Here is a 20,160-nt window from a genome sequence, read left to right on the forward strand (position 1 = left end):
AAAGATCCAGACATGTGAATCTATGAAAGATCTACTGCAGGGAAGGTGTGTATTTTTCTTTTCTAGTTCTGTTTTTCAATAAAAACAGCAAACTTGTGCTGCTGTCCCGGCCCACTTCCCCTAATCCAGAGCCCCACCCCCAGTCTTCAACCGCACAGAGGCCGGTGTAAGTGCTGCCCCTGCATTCAAGAACTACCTACTCAGGGGCCATGGACGTCATTTAGTGGTCACCAGGGGTCGCCGCTGTGATCTCTTGCTTGCCCCTTGCGACCCCTGGCGCTGCATTTGCGACCCCTGCCCTCAGAGGTATATATACTCAGTGCCAGGAACATGGGACAGCTCGTCCTTATGGACATTGGTTGGGGCTCCAATCTCCATGTTTTCTGTAAAAAAAAGTTATTACACTAATAGTGAATAAGAATACATTAATCCTAATTAATGTAATAAAAAAGGAAGTAAAAAAGGCTTCTAAATGTATGTTGGGTGCATGCGAGCAGGTGAGAGTGTGTTTTTGCGAGAGAGATCGTATGTATGTGAAAGCATCTATGTGTGAGTGAACGTAAAAGTCAAATGGCATGTGATGTCACTTCCGCTGTCCCTGGCCTTTCGATGAATTGATGTCCATGCCATGGACAAGAAGTGATAATTGGCTCCAACCGCTGATTGTTGTAACTCGTCACCTGCCCTTGGCTGTCTCTACGAAAGGACAGTGTGGATATCGTTTATATGACTGCCCTCCCTCAGCAGCTGTCACCCCCACTAGACTGCTTGTGTGCTGCTGGTTACTAGGGCTGTGCCCCCCTTGCGGAAGCCCCCCTTGCGGAATCAGTGCTGTAGAGGTTTCGATCCATTGCTCGCGGAGGAGCTCGCTGACTAACACATAACACTACAGGGAAGGGTTTTCATAAAAGTTTATGCAAGAGTAATAAATCTGTACAAATGGAGAACTCCTAGGCTGCATTGTGTGTGTGCTCGCACGGAGGGATCCCACCCATTGGACGATGCTGAGCACGTGCTGCTAGCTTGCAGTGCACCATGGGAATGTGCTGACTCCATAGCGAGAGGGCAGCCGAGCTGCAAGGATGCACGTGTCCGCACAGCACGCATCAGCGTCCAGAGAAATTCTCCTGAGATCACGCGTTCTTCTGCCGCGCGGCCCCTGTGGGAGGAGTTGCCACGCCCAGACACTGAGACACGCCTGTGGCAGAATGAAAAGACCTCCGGAGAGGATAGTCCTGTGAGATGCGTTATAGAGCGACTCCATGTGCTTCGGTAACGAATAACGAGGCCCTCCAGCGAAATCTGAAACGTGGCCTCGTCGCGTGGGCGCCAGCCTGGATGTTCACAAACTCGCTTACACCAGAGGCGTCTGTCCAAGTCGCTGTGTTTGTGTGTCCCGAGGCAGGGGCTACTTTGCAATGGCCCCTGAAAAAATCAGTCCTCATCAGAAACTGGTTGTTCCAAGGTGGTCGTGGGCTCAACATCTGACTCACACGAAGCCCGGCTTTATGGAAGAGCGACGACAGTTTGGGCAGCCCCGGGTCCCGTTGGTCTGAAGGCACCTGTGGGAAGAAAGGTCCAGGATGTTAAAGTGCATTTTCCCAGAAAACAAAGTGGCACAGATCACAGCCTCTGTACACAGGAGGATGCTACTGAGAGTTGGTGCCCGCATGAACAGTGAGTGCGTGTGAGTCGCACTCGGTGACAGTGCGGTGCGCAACAATGGAGGTCAACAGCCGAACAGAGCCATAATGTCCGAAAGAAAGAGTGAGCAGTATGGAAGGCAAACAGTCAGAGTACACCTGGGAAGGTGTAACAGGGCAGTAAGGGGAGATCAGGAGGGTGCATGCTTTTATTTGGAGGAGGAGGTTTGGGTGGGAAGAGCACGCCATGAAGTCAAGTTAAGATCTATGGGGGCAGCAAAGGAGGTGTATAGTGTGTTGGAGGGAGGTTACTTCTTTTGAGGCAGACGTCAAAAAGAACTAAACGTTAAATTGAGGTTGGGAGATATGTCACTGAGGCAGACGCAGCTCCTTACTTGAGGTGGAAGATGTGTGAGCAGGGCAGGGCCTGCAGCTGGCTGTTCTTCTCCCCGATGGACTCTCCGCACATGCCACAGTACAGCTCCATCTCCTCCACACACTCGTGGAAGCGCACAACGTGCGTCCGGAGCTCCCGCTGCTGCTCCTTGGCACGGTAGATGGTCTCACTCAGGCAGTGAACCTTCAGCATCGAGAGCTGAGGAGATGACAAGAGCAGGAGAGAAGATCAGGCAACAAGGAGGGTTCGAGGGGACCACACAGATGGAACGGAAGGGACACTCAAGAGAACAAAACATCCTGAACATGAAGGAAGGGAAAGAGCATGCTCAAGAGGAGGCCTAAAGAAAGGAAAGAAGGACCAAAGAGACACAGTAGGGGCAGACAGAGATGAATACTTGGTATAGGGAAGTGCCCCTTTTTGCATGGTTAACCCCCCCCCCCCCAACACTTTTTGCCTGATATCTGATGCACTTTGACTGAGTGTGCACTGGGTCCCTGCCAATCAGGTTCCCAGTGCCTGTGTTCTTTCCCAAATCTGTAACTTTGTTTCCACTATTGGCACACCTCTGGCTCACCTCTGCTGCCCATTTAAAACTTCTCAGTCAGACCAGAAATGCCTATAATAGGAACATCCTCAATTCAAAAAAAGAATTCTTCAGATCCGAACTGGAAAACTCCCAAGAACAGACCTCGCAAGCTCTTTGAAATGGTCAAACACCAATCCAACAATCCAACAAGCTGGGTAAAGACTCCAAAGAAAACCCTACATCGCTAATAACATGCGAGGAATTCTCCTCCTTCTCCTCTGACAAAATTACTGCCCTAGGAAACGAACTCAGATCTACTACCCAATCCCAAACACACACTCCCGCCCGGACCTGCCACATCTCCCTGCGCTGCCCCCCCCCCACAGTCATCACCCAAAAACCAGGCGCACTGGACCAATTTTAAAGTTTATTAGGACCATATTCTTTTTCGGAAATTCTATCCCCCCTAAACCCAAACAACCACTTTAATGACTCACTCCCCTCCAACTGTTTGGCCGCTACCTCCCAATGTATCATTCCTATTTGGACTGCAATAATTAATGCCTCCCTTCTGCAGGGGTCGATTCCTGACTCCCTAAAAGCCGGTCAAGTCATCCCCATCTTAAAAAACCCTATGCTCGATCCTGCCTCTTAGACCTATATCCTATATCCCACTCCTAGCTAAAGTTTTGGAGAAATGTGTACAACTCCAACTGAGCCAACACATCACCAACTTCAACCTCTTAGACAAATTCCAATCAGGGTTCAGGCCTGGGCACAGCACTGAAACCACCATTCTCCGTATTGTGAATGATGCTCTCCAAGCCCTTGGCCAAGGCAAAACCTGTCTCCTAATCCTCTTAGACCTATCCTCGGCCTTCGATATGGTCAACCACGAGAAACTTCTTGAACGCCTCCAACTCAGGACGGGAGTAGATGGCTCCCTGCTCTAATGGTTTAGATCCTTCCTCCAGAACCGCTCCCAGAGATTCTTAATCAACGGTAACCTCTCCGTTCCCTCTCAGATTATGGTCAGAGTCCCTCAAGGATCAACCCTGCCCTTACCCTCTTCAATCTTTACCTTGAACTGCTAGCAGAAGTACTACGCACTGCCAATATCTCCTAATATGCCGATGACACCCAGATCTAAATTTAAAATCTCAACTCTAGAGGAGATTTTCTCCCTGAATGAGGCCTTGAAGTCGACTGTCCAATGGCTCACATCCAACCAGCTCAAACTAAATGCACAGAAAACAGAATTCCTGCTAATCGCCCCACCCAAAACCACCCCAGACATTCGGGAATGGTCTAAGTCGACCATAGCCCTAAACTGCCCGCTGACCATAGTGGACAAATCTCTTGGAATAACCCTGGACAGCAGCCTGAATATGCGTGACCACATCAACTCAATGGCCAAAACTGCCAGGTTTCACCTAAGCTATCTAAGAAAACTGAAACCTTTCCTTGACACTCCGGACCTCAAAATAGCAGTGCAGGCACTAGTTATCTCCAGAATCGAATATGGATGCTCTACCCTCTCTGGCCCTCCTACGATCTCCTTGGCCCCTTTAAAAGCCTACCTCATTGTTGCAGCCAGACTCCTACCAGGTTCTACAAAATCCGACCACATCTCACCACATCTCAAAGCTCTGAACTAGTTCCCTCTTGAAGCCAGAATCCATCTTAAACTGGCATGTATCCCCCACAAGGCTCTATACACTAAATGCCCTGCAATTCTCGCTCAGAAAATCATGGGATCCAGAGGTGCCAGAAACTCCCGGTCCTCCAAAGACCTCTTACTCCAGCCTCTGCACTTTCGAAAGAAAAAAAACCTATAACCGTGCGTTCTCTGGGGCTGCAGCAAGAATTTGGAACTGATTCCCACCCGCCATTAGAAGAATTCCTTCTCTGGCACCTTTTAAGAAGGAAGCCGAAACCTTCCTAATGAGCAAATTCCTCTCCTAACGCTTGCATTGCACTCGGATCTTCGTTCTTGTAAATTATTTGTACTTGCTTTATCCCAAATGTTCCACCCCTCTCCCTAAGTTTATATCGGACTTGTAAATTGTTGATACTTGCTTTAATCCCAAATGGTCCACCCCCCCCCCCTAAGGTTATATTGAATGCCTTAATACAACTTGTTAACCCTGTAAAGCGCTCTGATACCCTAACGGGTCAAGTCTGCGCTCTATAAAACACAAATAAATATAAAAAATAAAATAAAAAGCATGTAAGCCCCTTGTAAAAGGTACCAGTGGTACCAAGGGCCATGTCATCAGAGAGGGTCTCTCAGGGCTGCCGCATGTATTGTGCCACCGTCATAGGCCCCTCACCTAACATATGCAGGCTGCGTGTTTGGTGCAGATAAAACTTCAGAGTCAACATGGCACACATGCCCACCAACTACTACCTATGGCATAGGTAAGTAACCCCTCCAGCAAGCTTCATAGCCCAAAGGCTGGGTACACTTTATCGCAGGCGAGGGCACAGCTGCAGGAGCAAAGGCCCCTACAGGGTCTGTGCCATTCACAGAGATTGTAAGTGCAGTGGAGCCATATGGAGTACATGGGCTGGGAGTTTGTTATTACGACTCCACAGCTCAATGATGGCTTTACTGACAGCTAAGGGTTTTGGTATCAAACTCCTCAGCACCATAAACTCGCACTGATGCCAGTGTGGGATTTATTATAAAATGCACTCAGAGGGCCTCTTAGAGATGCCCCCTGAAAAACAACCAACTCCCGTGTGTCCAGCTGACCGGTCTGCACCAGCTGCCCCACACAGATGTGTCTGGCCCCCTGCGGTGGGAGCCCTTGTGCTCTCGTGGGTCAGGGACAAATCCTGCTTGGGTGGAGGGCTTCTCACCTATTCCCGAACAGGAACAGCATTCAGGACGGTGAGCCTCAAAGGCTTCCCGTTCTTTGTTGCTGACCGGGGCCTCTCCCGCTAGTGCAGACTCCCGCCCTCCCTGACCAAGTCCCACTTTTGGCAGCAAGGTCGGCTGGGAAATTCGTAGTCAGGAGAGGTGTGCCTCCTCTCTGCCTAAGGTGCCCTGGACCGAGGTGACCCCCTACTTCAATAATCCTCCTTGAATGGAACGATTCGACCCATTCAGGTTAGGGGGATGCCCCCTACCCAAGGGTGTAGTCACCCTAAAGGCAAGTAATGCATTGGGTACCGTCTGACTTTACCTGTAACACCCTTAAATTCAGTATTTAGGGGCACCCCAGAACCTTGGTTCTCAGATTCCTGTGGCCCAAGAAGAAAAAGGATGAAGAAGACGCCGAGCCAGGAAGACGACTACTGATTTGGCCCAGCCCTACCAGCCTGTCTCCTGCTCAAAGACCCTGCGAAAAAGGCAAAGCTGGTGCCACGGTCAGTGACTTCCAAGAACCCCAAGAAGACTCCCACTCTTCAGCCAAGCCCAGATATCCTGCGGACAGTGGCCGTGTCCAAAGAGAAGCTGCACCGAGGATCCCGGATCCAGGCGGATCTGCAACCGCTTACCACTCTGCACTTGATGCCCACGGCCCGAGTTCGAGTGGCTCACCTGTCCTGTGAAGTCTCCCCAGTGATCTTGATCTCGACTTCACCGGTGACCGACCTCTCCTGGACCCCACGAAGTTGCCTGCAGCCACTACACGAAGGATCCCCCTGAACGCAGCCGGCTCTGACCAAGACTGTCCGACAGGAAAAGAAACCCCAGCATCCTCAGCCCGTTGGCCTTGAGGAGCTCAACTGATTGTGCCTCAACCTCCTAACGCCCTCCAACTTACCTGCCCAGATGGTGGTCACCTTCATCCAGCCTCCTGGTCCGAGCCTGCAGCCTCTTTGCGCGACCGAGATTCCTCATTGAAACGCATTGGGCGCCCAACTCTGATTTTGCACCCTGCAGCCGGCTGTCCCTATTCCGCTTGTGGTGTAGCTTTGGTGCTGCCTTGTGTCATGCCCTGTGCTGATCTTAACCCCTGGGGCTGAGGCCCTGAAACCATGGGTACTTAACTGCAAACCGTGCCTCTTCGAGGTGCCCCCAGACTCCATTGATGTACATTTGGCCCTGTGACCTCTGCACCTGGCCGCCCCAGTGCCGCTGGAGGTGCAGTACCTACCTGAAACTGAACCTTGACCACTGTTGGTCAAAACCCCCGAAGAACGGGATTGTCAGTCAAGTACTTACCTGCTGGGGGGCGTGGCTAGTGGCCGATGAGAGTGGACGAAGCCTAGTGAGGCTCCCGGCCCTCGGCCCCATTATCCTTCATAAATCCGGAATCCTTGGCGGAAACACCGTGAAACTCGGGTCGATTCCGCACCTACTGTCAGCGCCTGACCAGGGCGAGTGGTGGGCGTGCAGACCAGCCCCAGCCGGTGCTGTGAGCTGTGCGGGTCCCGGGAGGACGGCGGACAAGATGGCGACGTGAGGAGGCGGAGAGCACTGGAACATCGCTCTCGGGGGCCTGGGGACCAGCTAACTGAGGCCGTGAGGATTGCGAGTCGGAGAGCCCCCACCGGAAAGCTCCCCGGCGACGGCGGTCAGTGAAGGAGCGAGCGCGGAGAGGCGGTGCCCGGTGAGGACGAGGGACCTGGGAAGCCCGTAAATCGAGGCCCCGGCTTGTGGGCCTGGGACCCCTTTGACGCGGGCGGACGGAGCCCCACGAAGCCCGCGCTGTAGGCGGAGCGTCGCTGCGGCCCTGCGGCAGTGCGGGGACGACTGCGGTGAACGGCCGACTGGGGGCCCTGGAGGGGTGAGTGCGGCGGCGGAGGGCAGAGAGAGGGACTTGACCGGTGCCCGGCCATCTGGTCGCATGGAGGCCGGGCGAGATTCAGCAGGCATCCTCCGGGCACTTCTGGCCTAGATGGGGGACCCCTGATCCTGCGGCCGGACCCTGAGGCCCTGCTCCCCAGGGGCAACTGAATTGGTCACCCGGACCCTGCGCCCGCCCGTGGGGGCCCTTGGCACTGCGCGGGTTGACGGAGCGGCGCTCCGGTGGAGAGTTGGGCTGGTGATCGGGTGCGCCGCCACCCTCAGGACCTCGGCGCCCAGTCGGAGCAGTGAGACCCCCCGGCAGGGGAGAAGCGGCGATTGGCTGACGGCCTTGGGCCGACCCGGTATGCGGAGTGGGTGAAGAAGAGTAGTGGGGGTTGGCTGCGCCACCTTTGGGACCACGACCCGATGGCAAGCAGTGGTGGCCGTCTCGACAAGTGACCTAGAGTGCGGGACCGGCAGCCCAGTGAACTGGCTAATAGCGCAGTGGCCCACGGCAGGACGAGGCGCGCAGGGGTACGGCTCTGGAGTGCAGTAGCGTGGAGGAGTGGGGCAGCCACGGACTCCCCCCACCGCGTTGCTGACTGGACCACACGAGGGAGCAGCGACGGAGGGTCCTTGAAGCACGGCGGCAACCACAGCAGGTAACTGATACCCGACCGCGTGGCACACAGGCTGCAACTATCCGGCGGAAGACGGAACTGACAGGCAGGGGCGGCCTGGTATCCTGTCGAGTGGACTGTCTGCTGCGCCCTACCCAAGCCGGACCGGCTGTTCACCCAAGAGTGACATGGGGAAGACGAAAGGCCCAAAAGGAGAGGGGGGGCAGGCCACGGAAGCTCCGGACGCCCTGCAACAGCCCCAATCAGAGTTGCAAATGATGCAGGACAAAATCTTGGGAGCTATTACAGCCACAAAAGACGCTCTGCAGCAGGATATAGCCCAGGTGGCGACGGGCTTAGGACTCCTGAGAGCCGACCATGGGAAGCTGGCCGACAGGGTCAAGGAAGCGGAAATCACCCTGAAAGACATGGTGCCGGGTCACAAAGCCTTGGAGGGTAAACTTACGGACGCCCTGGACCGCATCCAGATACTAGAGCGAAGGGCGGAAGATGCGGAAAACCGAAGCCGGCGCAACAACGTGCGCCTGGTGGGCCTGCCGGAGAAAAAGGAGGGGACAGACTTGATGGGTTACGTGGACAACTGGCTGCGGACAGTAGTGGCACCGGAGGGACTGTCCCCTTTCTTCACGTTGGAGCGAGCACATCGTGTGCCTGCCAGGCCACCGAAACCGGGGCTCCCCCCACGACCAGTAGTGATTAAATTGCTCCACTATAAGGACAGAGACTGGCTGCTGCAGCGTGCAAGGGAGGCAGGCCCATTTCAGGTTGACAATAGTAAAGTCACGTTGTTCCCGGACTACACCTTCGAAACTCAAAGACAACGAGCTTCATTTCTGTCCATTAAGAAAGAACTACGAGCGGAGGGACTGCAATATTCGCTCTTGTTCCCAGCGAGGCTCCGAATATCATTGGACGGGAAGGCATTGTTCTTTACTTCACCAGCAGATGCTTGGGCCTGGTGGGACGCTTACAAAGCTGGAACGGATGGGGACCGCTTCAGAGCTGCGGAGGAGTTCCAACAGAGCTCGGTGCGAAGATCTAAGCGGCTTCGGAAACGTGGCCAACACCGGAAAAAACCGACGGAATCGCAGACGGAAGAGGAGCGGAGGGCAGCACTGCAAGCTGTGAAGGAGGTGTCGGGCGTGGTGTCGCCGCAACTGGGGGGTGATTCGATGGCAGAGAGCAGGAAAACAGGGTCGGAATCCGAACTGTCGGAAGTGGACAGCACAAGAGGCCCGACGGTGACGCCACAAACAGCGGAGGAAGTTTTTGGTAGCTAGACTGCGGTCATTGGGGGGCCTGGCAGTGACGGCCCGGCTGGGATGGTGTAGCCGACTACTGGAGCAGGCGGTCGTGAGACTGGACAATCGTGAGTCTGGATGCATATTGTGGGGCGGAGGGGGGGGAAGAAGGGGGGAGCGCTCCATACAAGTAGCTAGTTCGCGCGCCCAGAGGCCCATAAGGCCACCGCAGTACTGACTGCGGAGTAGTACGTTTGAGAGCACTTTGCTCACTTGTTTGGACGGGGGTAACTCGTTTGTAGTTAGGTCCTGTTCTAGGGGGGAGGATGTCTAGAGAGGTTGGGGTATCTCAAGACGGGGGTGGGGGTTGGGAGGGGGGAGGCAACACGGGGAGGGGACAGAGGGCGGAATGTGAGGGGGACAATGTGGTTGGGGTTGGATGCGTGGGGGGTCGTTACTGGTGTCTGGCCACTGTTGGTCAGGGCTCTTAGCCGACAACATCGAGATAATGGGTAGTGTGGGATCGTTAAAATGTGTGTCCTGGAATGTGCGGGGGCTGAACTCAATGACTAAACGCCACAAAATACATTCTTACCTGGTCCGTAGGGGGGTTCACATCGCCTTCCTGCAGGAAACTCACCTAACTAAAAAAGAGGGGGCCGCGCTGCAACGGAGGTGGAGGGGCCACTTGTATTACACCACATACTCAGCATTTGCCAGGGGAACACTAATCTGGGTTCGGGCCGGTGTCCCCCTCCAAGTCACTAAGCACACTATTGACCCAGAGGGGCGGTTTGTGGCTATTGAGGGACTACTACGGGGCCGGGACATAGCACTCTGCAGTATCTACGCACCAAACACTGAACAAGCGGCATTCTTCACTAAACTATCCTAGCACTTAGCAGCCTATTTCGCTGGCCCTCTATTGATGGGAGGAGACTTCAATTCAGTTGGGGACACCACCCTAGATAGATCACACCCACCAATGCACGCCTCCCCAGTACATAGACTGGCGAAACACAGATCGAACTGGCAAGAGCAGTGGGACCTCACTGATGTGTGGCGCATACAGCACCCTGTAGAGAGGGACTATTCATTCTACTCCAGCATGCACGACCTTCATGTCCGTATAGACACCTTCCTATCCTCCCAGCAAGTATTGCCGATGGTTGCCCGCACAGAATATTTAACGCGCACTATATCGGATCATAACCCCCTGCTACTCACGCTGGCCTGGATGAACGTGACTGCACCGATCCCGACATGGCGACTCTGGCCAGACACGTTGGACGACCCACCGTTCAGTGCAGACTTAGAATTAAGAATCACCCAATACTTCGCAGAGAATGAGGAGTCTACCTCCTCCAGGGCCGCTGAATGGAACGCATTCAAGGTGGTAGTAAGGGGGCATTGCATAGGGAAATTTGCAGGTGCACGACGGACGCTGGTGGAGGATGTAGACAAGGCTGAACGGATGTTGCGGGACGCAGAGAAATTGAGACCCAATCGTCCCGAATTGCAGGATAGGGTATGCGCGGCGCGTGAGGCGGTTGCTGTTGAGGTGGAACGCCTACGCAGCTTTGATTACAAAGCCTACTTGTCTAGGGCTCTTGCAGAGGGTGATAAGACGGGGACACTCCTGGCCTGGCTGGCCAACCCCAATAGGGGTACGACCCCGATATTATCCATAAAGGGTTCGAGCGGGGAGGTGTACAATACCCAATCGGACATAGTGCGGTGCTTCGAGGCTTATTACGGCCAGTTGTACCGAAGGGGCTTGGAGTCTCGACCTGGAGCGTCAGAGGCTTTGCTGGCAGAGATTCAGCTACCTCGCTTAGACCCGGAACATGTTAAGACCATCGGAGGCCCGATCGACCTCGCGGACATCAGGGGGGCCATAAAGAGGATGGCGCGTAATAAAACACCGGGGATGGATGGGATACCTATTGAATTCTACGCAAAATACGTGGATTTACTAGCCCCCAGGCTTCGTACGGTATATAACGAAGCCAAAGAGAATGGCGAGCTGCCCCACTCGATGCGCGAGGTGATTATGATCCCACTATTAAAACCACGCAGGGATAGCACAGATCCAACTTCATACAGGCCGTTGTCCATGCTGACGACAGATTACAAAATATTAAGCACGATCCTAGCCACGAGACTGATGACCCATATGAGGGAACTGATTCATGGGGACCAATCGGGCTTCATCCCTACCAGAAACACCTCCCACAACATTCGACGGTTGCTTAGATTGATTGCGGACCCTCCGCAATCCGCAAGAGCCCCTATGGTGTTATCAGTCGACATTGAAAAGGCGTTCGATAGCCTCGAATGGGAATACCTTTTTGCAGTGATGCAGAGGTTTGGACTAGGGGATGATTACATAAAATGGACCAAAGTGCTCTATGCCATGGCCGGCGCGAGGGTGAAAGTGGGCGCCTTAATATCGGATCGCTACGATGTACACAGGGGTACGAGGCAGGGATGTGCACTTTCCCCTTTGTTGTTTGCGCTGGCGATGGAGCCATTGGCAGTGATGGCCAGAAGTGGCGACGCGTACCAGGGACTTGAGTCAAGAGGGACCCTCCACCATATCTCGCTGTACGCGGACGATCTGCTGTTGTTCTTAGACAATGCTGAGGAAGCGGTTGAGAGTGCGGAGGTCTACTGATGAGATTCGGGGTACCCTCGGGCTTGAAGGTGAATTGGGCGAAGTCTTGCCTCTTTCCGCTCCGGAAATCGGAGATATGCCCGACAGCCGCCATAAACATGCGATGGGAACCAGATTGTCTACATTACCTTGGGGTTTACATTTACCACGATCCCGCCAATTTGTTGGACGGGAATATCGGACGTTGTATTCGGGCACTGAAGGGCAACATGTCCTTCTGGGCTACCCTCCCCCTATCCATGACGGGACGAATGTCCCTTCTTAAAATGATAGCCCTGCCACGTTTACTGTACTTCTTCAGGACCCTCCCGGTGTGGATACCGGGAGAAGTGTTCAAGCGCCTGAAGTCTAGCATAATATCCTTCTTATGGGGGGAAGGTAGGCGGCGAATCGCACTGGCGACTCTCATGCGCCCGAAGGATCAGGGCGGCCTGGCGGTCCCAGACTTCGAGCTCTACTTCCTGGCCGCGCAACTGCAATTCTTCACGCAGGAGGTGGCAAGAGCGTACCGGGGGCCTGATCAGGAGAGAGATGCGGGCACGCCCCGCCATGTACTGGCGTATATAGCCCTTCAACAGAAACTGATACTCAGGGGGTTGACCCAAGAAGAGAGGACGCTGCGGCTTTGTTGGAACCGCATGCAGAAGCGTGCCGGTCCTGGTCACCCATATGCACCAGAGATACCGTTAGGAATGATAACGGCGCTTCCGCATGGAGGGGATTGGTCGAACCTCCAAGTGTGGGAAGAGGCGGGACTGCAGGTGGTGGGAGACCTGTATACTGACGGAGTGCTGACGGCATTTCAGACTCTACAGGAGCAATATGATATCCCAAGAGGGGACTATTTACTACATGCGGCGGTAGTGAGGGCTCTCCAGGCACATTGGGGAGAGGGACTGCTTGAACCTGAAACATCGCTGGCATGCCAATACACGATGGTGACGGCGGGAGCAGTCAAAGCGGTCACATGTCTCTACTCCAGAATGACCTTGGGTAATATAACACCGTTAACGCGCCTTAAAGCACAATGGGAGGCTGATCTGCAAAAAGAAATCCCTGACACAACATGGTCCCAATTGCTTCAGAGAGCCAAGAAATGCACTAGGAACGCCCGATTCCAATTAATACAACTTTACATCCTTCATAGGGCCTACCTCACTCCGAATAAAATAGCACAATACTTTGGGGCAGTGGATGCGGCGTGCCCCAGATGCACGCTAGCAGGAGCTGACTTAATACACATGATTAAGACTGTCCGCAACTACAAGAGTACTGGATGGGAGTGGGGGACACCCTGAATGAGGTTACAGATAGGGTCCTGAACTACGATAGCGCGGTTGTCCTACTGCATTGGTTTACACACACACGCAAAACCAAACTAACGAGTAAATTTATAGACATGGGGCTCCTTATCGCAAAGAGAGAGCTTACCAGGAGTTGGAAATCTAAGACAGCACCGGCGCATAGAAAGTGGTTGAGCGAGTTATTGAAATGGGCGGCAGCGGAGAGCACACTTAGGTACCAGTTGGCCAGGCGCAGAGCAGATGAGAAGGCTCAGGAAGCGGCGCTAGCATGGGAGATCCTAGTCCAGGGGCTAAGAGATAGCACGGATACGAGGGACGAAGTGGAGGACATAGGGAATGTGGAGTCCCCGAGGGAGGAGGTGTTAGACCCCACTCTACTACCGGACACACACACCGTATAATTGATACCATGATCCTAGCACCACATACCACAATGCATTTACGATAATACAAAAACAAGTTGGCCCAGACACCAGGGGGATGGGGAGGGGGGACATCATTTAGTTACACTACTTCAATCAGCAGAGTGAGTACATACAACCTCATTGTCTGAGGGGATGGGAAGTTTTATAAAATTAAAAGCAGAGAGAAGTATATCGATGTGTTCGCCTACGCACGGAGTTCACAACAATTTACGATAAGATGTTACGCCACCCAGCCTCCGGGATGTGGGTTATAAGGCTGTGTGCAAGACATTTGAATATGAGAACTTTGACTGCGATACGGAGACCACTCTGCTGTACATGATGGTTACCTTACGTTACTTCTGCAATAAAAATTGTTTTACAAAAAAAAAAAAAGTACTTACCTGCTAATGCTTAACACTGTTTTCCTCCCATAGCATTGCATTGCCTTTACAAACCTATTGCATACAAAAGTCTATCTATTGCTATTGTAAAGTTTTACTGTCTACAAATGTATTTTATTACTGTAAAGCATATATTTTGCCTTGCAAAACAATTTACACTGTGTGAGAAAGTGGGTTTCTGTTGCAGTACCCCCCCACCTTTTTAGGTCTCGGCCGAGACATTTTGGGGGTCTGAGAAATGCTACTTCACTGGCGATCAGCTTGCTAGAACATGCACAAGAGCGTGCGCACGCATGCACGTTATAGCAAGCTGATCGCCGGCAAGGTAGCACTTGCGGTGATGCGCGTGCACACCACACATGTCACCACTCGTGGGTTTTTTTTTTTAAGTTCGCGGCCGCCAATGCTTGTTTCCAGAGCTACCCACGCTGAAGCCCGGCCCTGCCCTCCGCACACGCTTCCCTTTAAGTACTCGTCCCAAAAAGGCAGCTGCCTATTGCGTTCCTCACCATTTTGTCTCCTTGCTTATAACACCTTGGCCAAGGCTGGAATTCCGCACCGGTGCTGGACATTCCAATCGCGGGCGTGGTCATGACGGCTTCCGGCTGTCATCAGCACACGCCCACCGTGACTCATGACAGTTGGGAGCCATCATCAGTACCGAAGGGGTTAAAGACGCCGTACACTGCGAGACCTGCTTCTGGATGAGACAGTCAATAGAATCATTCACTTGACTGAGCAGAAGCCTGAATATGTACGCGCCATTGGTTCCCATCTCTGCTGCTATAGGTTCCAGCAAAGAGTCTCCCAAAACATCCCTTCCCATGCGATTGTATACGATATAAGATGTGGTCCCACCCAGAAAAAACGGGGTTCATCATGACAGATTAAACTTTTTCTTTATAATAGTTTGCGGTTTGTTCTGCCAGAATTATAAAGTTACATATTTAAAATATGTTTTGATTAATTTCCTTTACGTATAGTACCACTCGCGTTTTACCATTCTTTTTATTGATGTTTGCCTAAGAACGCAAACAAAACATACAGATATTAGCATGGACATCCCAGTATCCCATTCCTTAACATAGATTAATCAGGTTCAACCCCCAGCCCACCTCAGTTGGTCACCTGTTGACTGAAGAGTATATTACCTCTATTACGATTACATTTTTAGGAGGACAGACAGGCTAATAGGTGGGCTACCCAGACAACTCCAAATACAGCTCGTCCCCAGATGTTGGGAGCAAATATATCATGCAGCAAGGAGTTGGTCAAACAAGATTTATTCCTGAATATAAAGGTGCCCACAGAACGGCAGCCTTCTCGGGGATGGGGGCAACGCAACTTCCAAGGGGGGCCGTTTGACTGGAACGTCATACGAAGAAACTTTCCAGAACGCTGATCACAGCAAATAACCACAGGTAATACAAATAGGTAAGCGAAAGTGGAGAAATACACATTATTCATACTAATCATAATGTGTACACTCCAGAGTACACTGGAGAAGTGTGGCTCAATGTTTAGAGCGGCAGACCCTGATGCAGAGGTCTAGCCCGGGACCAGGGTTCAATTCCCCGCCTCGGCGTGTCTTGGGCTCAAACTTCAACGGACCTGATAATTCTCGCCTCGGTGCCTATTCCAATCATGGAGTCCCACTCTGCAACTCTGGGCAATAGCTTGCTTAATCTCCACAACGGCCCCCACAACACTAAGGATGCCTGGCCTCCACCTTGGGGGTGCCCAGGAGTGGACACCTCACAGGGAAAGCCAGGATGGGTTCCACAGCGGTATTCGTACAAGCGCCTTGAGACCCTTGCGGGTGAGTAGTGCGCTATACAAGTATCAATTTACAATGTAAGCGTAATACTAACTGGACATACTTCTAAATCTAATGTATATGTATTTACCATGGATTTTTTTTTACCCGGCCAAAAAGACCATTTACATCGCATGCATTTACATTACATGTTCGCGTTTTTATAAGTGTATACGATATACATTAAGTGCACTGACGCTCGCGCCAGTCAGCTCTCACTGACCGAGCCATAGTGCTCCGTGCCTCAAATAATGGCAGTGTTGGGGGATCTCTGGTTTCTAGGGGAACCATCGATAAATCCGAAATGTTCAACAGAGGCCACCGCCTACCCCTGGAAATTGCGACTCGCTTCACAGAAACGGCACCTTTCATTGGGCCGCTAACACTAGTAAATACCTAGGAATGTTAATCAGTCCAAAACTTCAACAGTTACACGAGGCAAAGGACCCCAGACTGCTCAGTAGTCTCTCGCCTTAATCTGCCTCTGTCTGTCAAGGTTGGGCAGAGTTGAGGTGGTCAGGCAGAATATACTTCCCAGATGACCAGTCATATTCCAAGGAATTCCAATCGACTGCTCAACAATGGCACGCGAGCCTTGCAAGCAGCCATCGATACATCCACATGGGGGTAAGGGGGTAGGGGAACACATATCAGGGACACTCCTCATAACACAGACCACACTCACCAGCTTCCCTTCACCATTAACACACCTCATGTGGGTAATTTAAATTTTTCATTCATACCAGACCTGGCGACCAGTTGTTCCAGAGAGTGGACGGAGGGAGGGTGCAGGATGGTGGGTAGACTATTTCAAGGGGAGGTAACTGATGGGCATATTGATGAATATGTAACACAGTGCAGCACAGCATGCTGCGTGACAGGGAACCGTCCGAAGTGCCATATTTAACATCATGCGGCACATTTCCGTCTTTTCCCTGGGCTGGAGCACATTGTGCTGCCTAGCGGCAATGCAAGGACCCTTGCACCACGGAGCACGGGCCCCTGCATTGTACGCAGGATTGTTGTGTGCAGTACCTACAACACACAAAAGCATTCACCCGACAGCAGAAGCCTGAATATGTACGCGCTGTTGGTTCTCATCTCTGCTGCTGTAGGCTCCAGCAATGAGTCTCCCAAAACATTGCTTCCCATGCAATTGTATATGATACATGATGTGGTCCCACACAGAAAACAAGCATTGGCGTAGCCAATAGGTCTCGCCTTTGGGACCTTACAAGTATTTAATTCTGCAGCACAATATCCTTGGTGCAACATCAACTGTTGCACGGCTAAACACTCATAATGTCCCAAAGGCGAGACCTATTGGCTATGCCAATGTTTTTTTTTGCTGGATTTCTGATGCATTTTGACTTGATATGCCCTGGGTCCCTTCCAATCAGGCTCCCAGGGCCTGTGTTCTTTCCCAAAAACCTAAACCCAATGGCATCTCTGGCCACATGTCAGCCCCTAGTAAATGGTACCCTAGGTACCCGGGTCACTGTGACCAGAGAAGGCCTCTAAGGGCTGCAGCACTATTTGTGCCACCCTTAGGGTCCCTGTACCCAGACACCCACACACTGCCATTGCAGGCTGAGTGTCTAAGTACAGAACTAAACAAAGAGTCGACATGGCACACATCCCTGCGTGCCATGCCCACGGAACCCACTGCCCTGGCATACTTCAGTCACTCCTCCAGCTGGGTGCACTATGCCAGTGGTGAGGGCACGGGTGCATGAGCCCTGTGCCCCTACAGTACCCAGGGCCATTCCTGGGCGCTGTAAGTGCAGTGATGCCATTAAGAGTATATGGTGCTGGGAGGTTGTCAACACGAACTCTACAGCACCATGATGGCTACACTGAAGACTGACAATTTTGATATCAAACTTCTCAGCACATTAAACCCGCACTGATGCCAGTGTGAGATTCAATGTAAAATGCACCAGAGGGAATCTTAGAGACGCCCTCCAAAACCCGAACCTCCAATCCACGTCTGGGCTGAGTGGCTGAAGAGGCTGCCACACAGCAGACATGTTGCTGGACCCCTGGGTGGAGAGCCCCCCGCTCTCCTGGGCCTGCAACAATGCACATCCTGGGCGAGGTGCTATGTCTCCTCCCCCAGGATGGACAGGGGGAAGCTTCAAAGGCATACCGTCTCTGAGAGCTTCTCCAGACCATTTGCTGTACCCAGCAACCAGCCCCCCACCAGTCCTACCCCCCCCACTTTGGCGGGAAGACTGGCGGGAAAAACCACGTCAGGAAGGGGTTGTGCCAACCTGTGCCAACTCCACCCCTCAGGTGGAAGAGGCGAGGTGAAGCACGACCCCGGGCCCCGGCCATCTTGTAGATGGGGAGCCCTACCCAATCCCAGCTAGGCTCCTGCCCCCCTCCCGCAGGAGCAGGTCAGGGGTGTACTCACCCCAGGACAGGGACCCATTGGTCCCTGCCCTTCCCCTACCTGTAACGCCCCTAAATTTAATATTTAGGGGCCCCCAGAACCTTCCTTCCTCAGATCCCGATAGAAAAAAAGAAGCAAGAAGAGAAAGAAGAAGAAGACTTGCCGCGCAGCTGCTAACAACAGGACAACACCAACTGACTTGGCCCCAGCCCTACCGGCCTGTTGATCCTGGAACCTGCTCCTGTTTGGATATCATTGGGCCTACCTACCTCTGCACCCGGCCGCCCCTGTGCCGCTGAGGGTGAACTAACTGTACCTACCTGATCCTGGGGGACCCCTGAGTCTATGCCCAGAACATTGACTTCATCAACCAAGTACTTACCTGGAAACCGGTAATTCATTTACCTGCCGTTGGTTAACATTGACCCATCTTTACTCGAAAATTTTCTAAGTGTGAAGTTTTGAAAACTGAAAATATTCCTATAAAATCAGCCAAAGTCCGAATCCGAAAGTACTCACCTGTGATCAGGGGAGAAGCCAGTACTGTACCTGTCAGCTCAGTACTGAACCGCAAAAGTAATCCCTAGCGGCTTTACTAGTAACCTGTATTTTCTCCATAGGAACCTATTGTCTGCTTTTCTATGATATTTCTTCTAAGTGCCTACTTTTGAAAACTGCAAATATTCTTTAAAAATCGTACGACATACTGAAACACAATTACCTACCTGTTTTGAGTTAAGCCCCCAGTGCTGGCCTAGGAGACTAGTGCTGGGTTACAAAAGTAATGCGATCGTACTTTACCTGTAACCTGAATTTCCTCCCATTGAATAACTTTGTGAGAATCACCTCGAAAAGTTTCAAAGTGTGAGCTTTTAAAACAGCTTTATATTCAGGAAAAATCATCACTGTAACTAAAACTTTTTGCTAATCTTGTTTCAGCTTAGACCCCAGGACTGAATCCAAGATCTAGTCCTGGAACTACCAAAGTAATCCATAAAGTAATCAACTGTACTTTCCTATGAAAAACCAATGAACTCAATGCTAGAGTGTGTTGCAGAACTGTATTGCTTATTAGCTAACCTGTGATTATTGTGTGTGTAAACTTATTGCTCCTCTGCAAAGTATTTACCTGAGAGTACTCGTATCTTGAAAAGTATATTTTTACAACTGTTGGTTCTAAAAACAAAACAACTATATCTAAGGATATAAAAACAATTGGCCTGGAGTTCAGTTCTTGAGTGTGTTCCACAAGTGCTTTACACTGTCCTCTGATACTGCCTTACTGCTCAACCAAGCTACCACTTTGGAGAGTAAGGTCAGCCCTGACTTTAACCTCTGTTAAACCTTTTCGGTTTGTGGACTCTATACACACTGTACTGCCTTATTGTCCAGCATATATAGAGCCACCTTCTCACAAACCGTATTTATCATTTTTCTAGATCAAAACATGATTTCACAACAGCACCATTTTATCCCTGACAATAGCAGTGTATCCCACAGCTGTCGTGTCCTAAGGCAGGGTGCAACATATGACACTGGCGGGACATGTAGATTACATGTTCTAACAGTAAAAATGAGAAACTGCCAATTTTACTGTGCAAAGACGTGGTCGCCCATTTGGTCAGTGCAGGTTTACATGCTGACCCCTCAGACGTGCTAACGATGGGCACTCCAATGTATCAAACAACTCATTACATTTAGCTCGACTTGAATCTCAGGTCGAAGTTGATGTAACCAGCTGCAGTGGCCGCGTTTACAAATCTGTTGCCTTTTAAACTCTTGTGCTTTCCCAGCTCACATGGAGCCTGTTCCACAAGACAGCTTTCTGCCCTCCTGGGGAGACGTGACAAAGACCGGAAGGGAAACAATGAGACCAGGGAGGTGTCACCCCTCTCCCGCAGGAAGCCATTCGGGTGTTGGTCCCAAAAGGCAGGCTTCAATTGGAAGCCGCCTTCGAAGGGTAGA

The 20,160-nt window shown here is 51.9% G+C and overlaps 1 protein-coding gene across 1 annotated transcript in view; it reads right to left on the reverse strand.

Moving 5' to 3' along the window:
* Positions 1–701: 701 nt before the first annotated feature.
* The window catches only part of RAPSN (receptor associated protein of the synapse), a 123,200-nt gene continuing 103,741 nt past the window's right edge, over positions 702–20,160 (reverse strand). The window contains exons 7-8 of the mRNA XM_078684708.1: positions 2,039–2,238; positions 702–1,562 (exon numbers count right to left, since the gene is read on the reverse strand). Of these exons, the coding sequence (XP_078540834.1) occupies positions 1,490–1,562; positions 2,039–2,238 (273 nt within the window). The 3' untranslated portion in view covers positions 702–1,489. The remainder of the gene's footprint in view (positions 1,563–2,038; positions 2,239–20,160) is intronic.

This window comes from Lissotriton helveticus, chromosome 3_2 (genome assembly GCF_964261635.1).
Source record: "Lissotriton helveticus chromosome 3_2, aLisHel1.1, whole genome shotgun sequence".
Taxonomy (NCBI): Eukaryota; Metazoa; Chordata; class Amphibia; order Caudata; family Salamandridae; genus Lissotriton; species Lissotriton helveticus.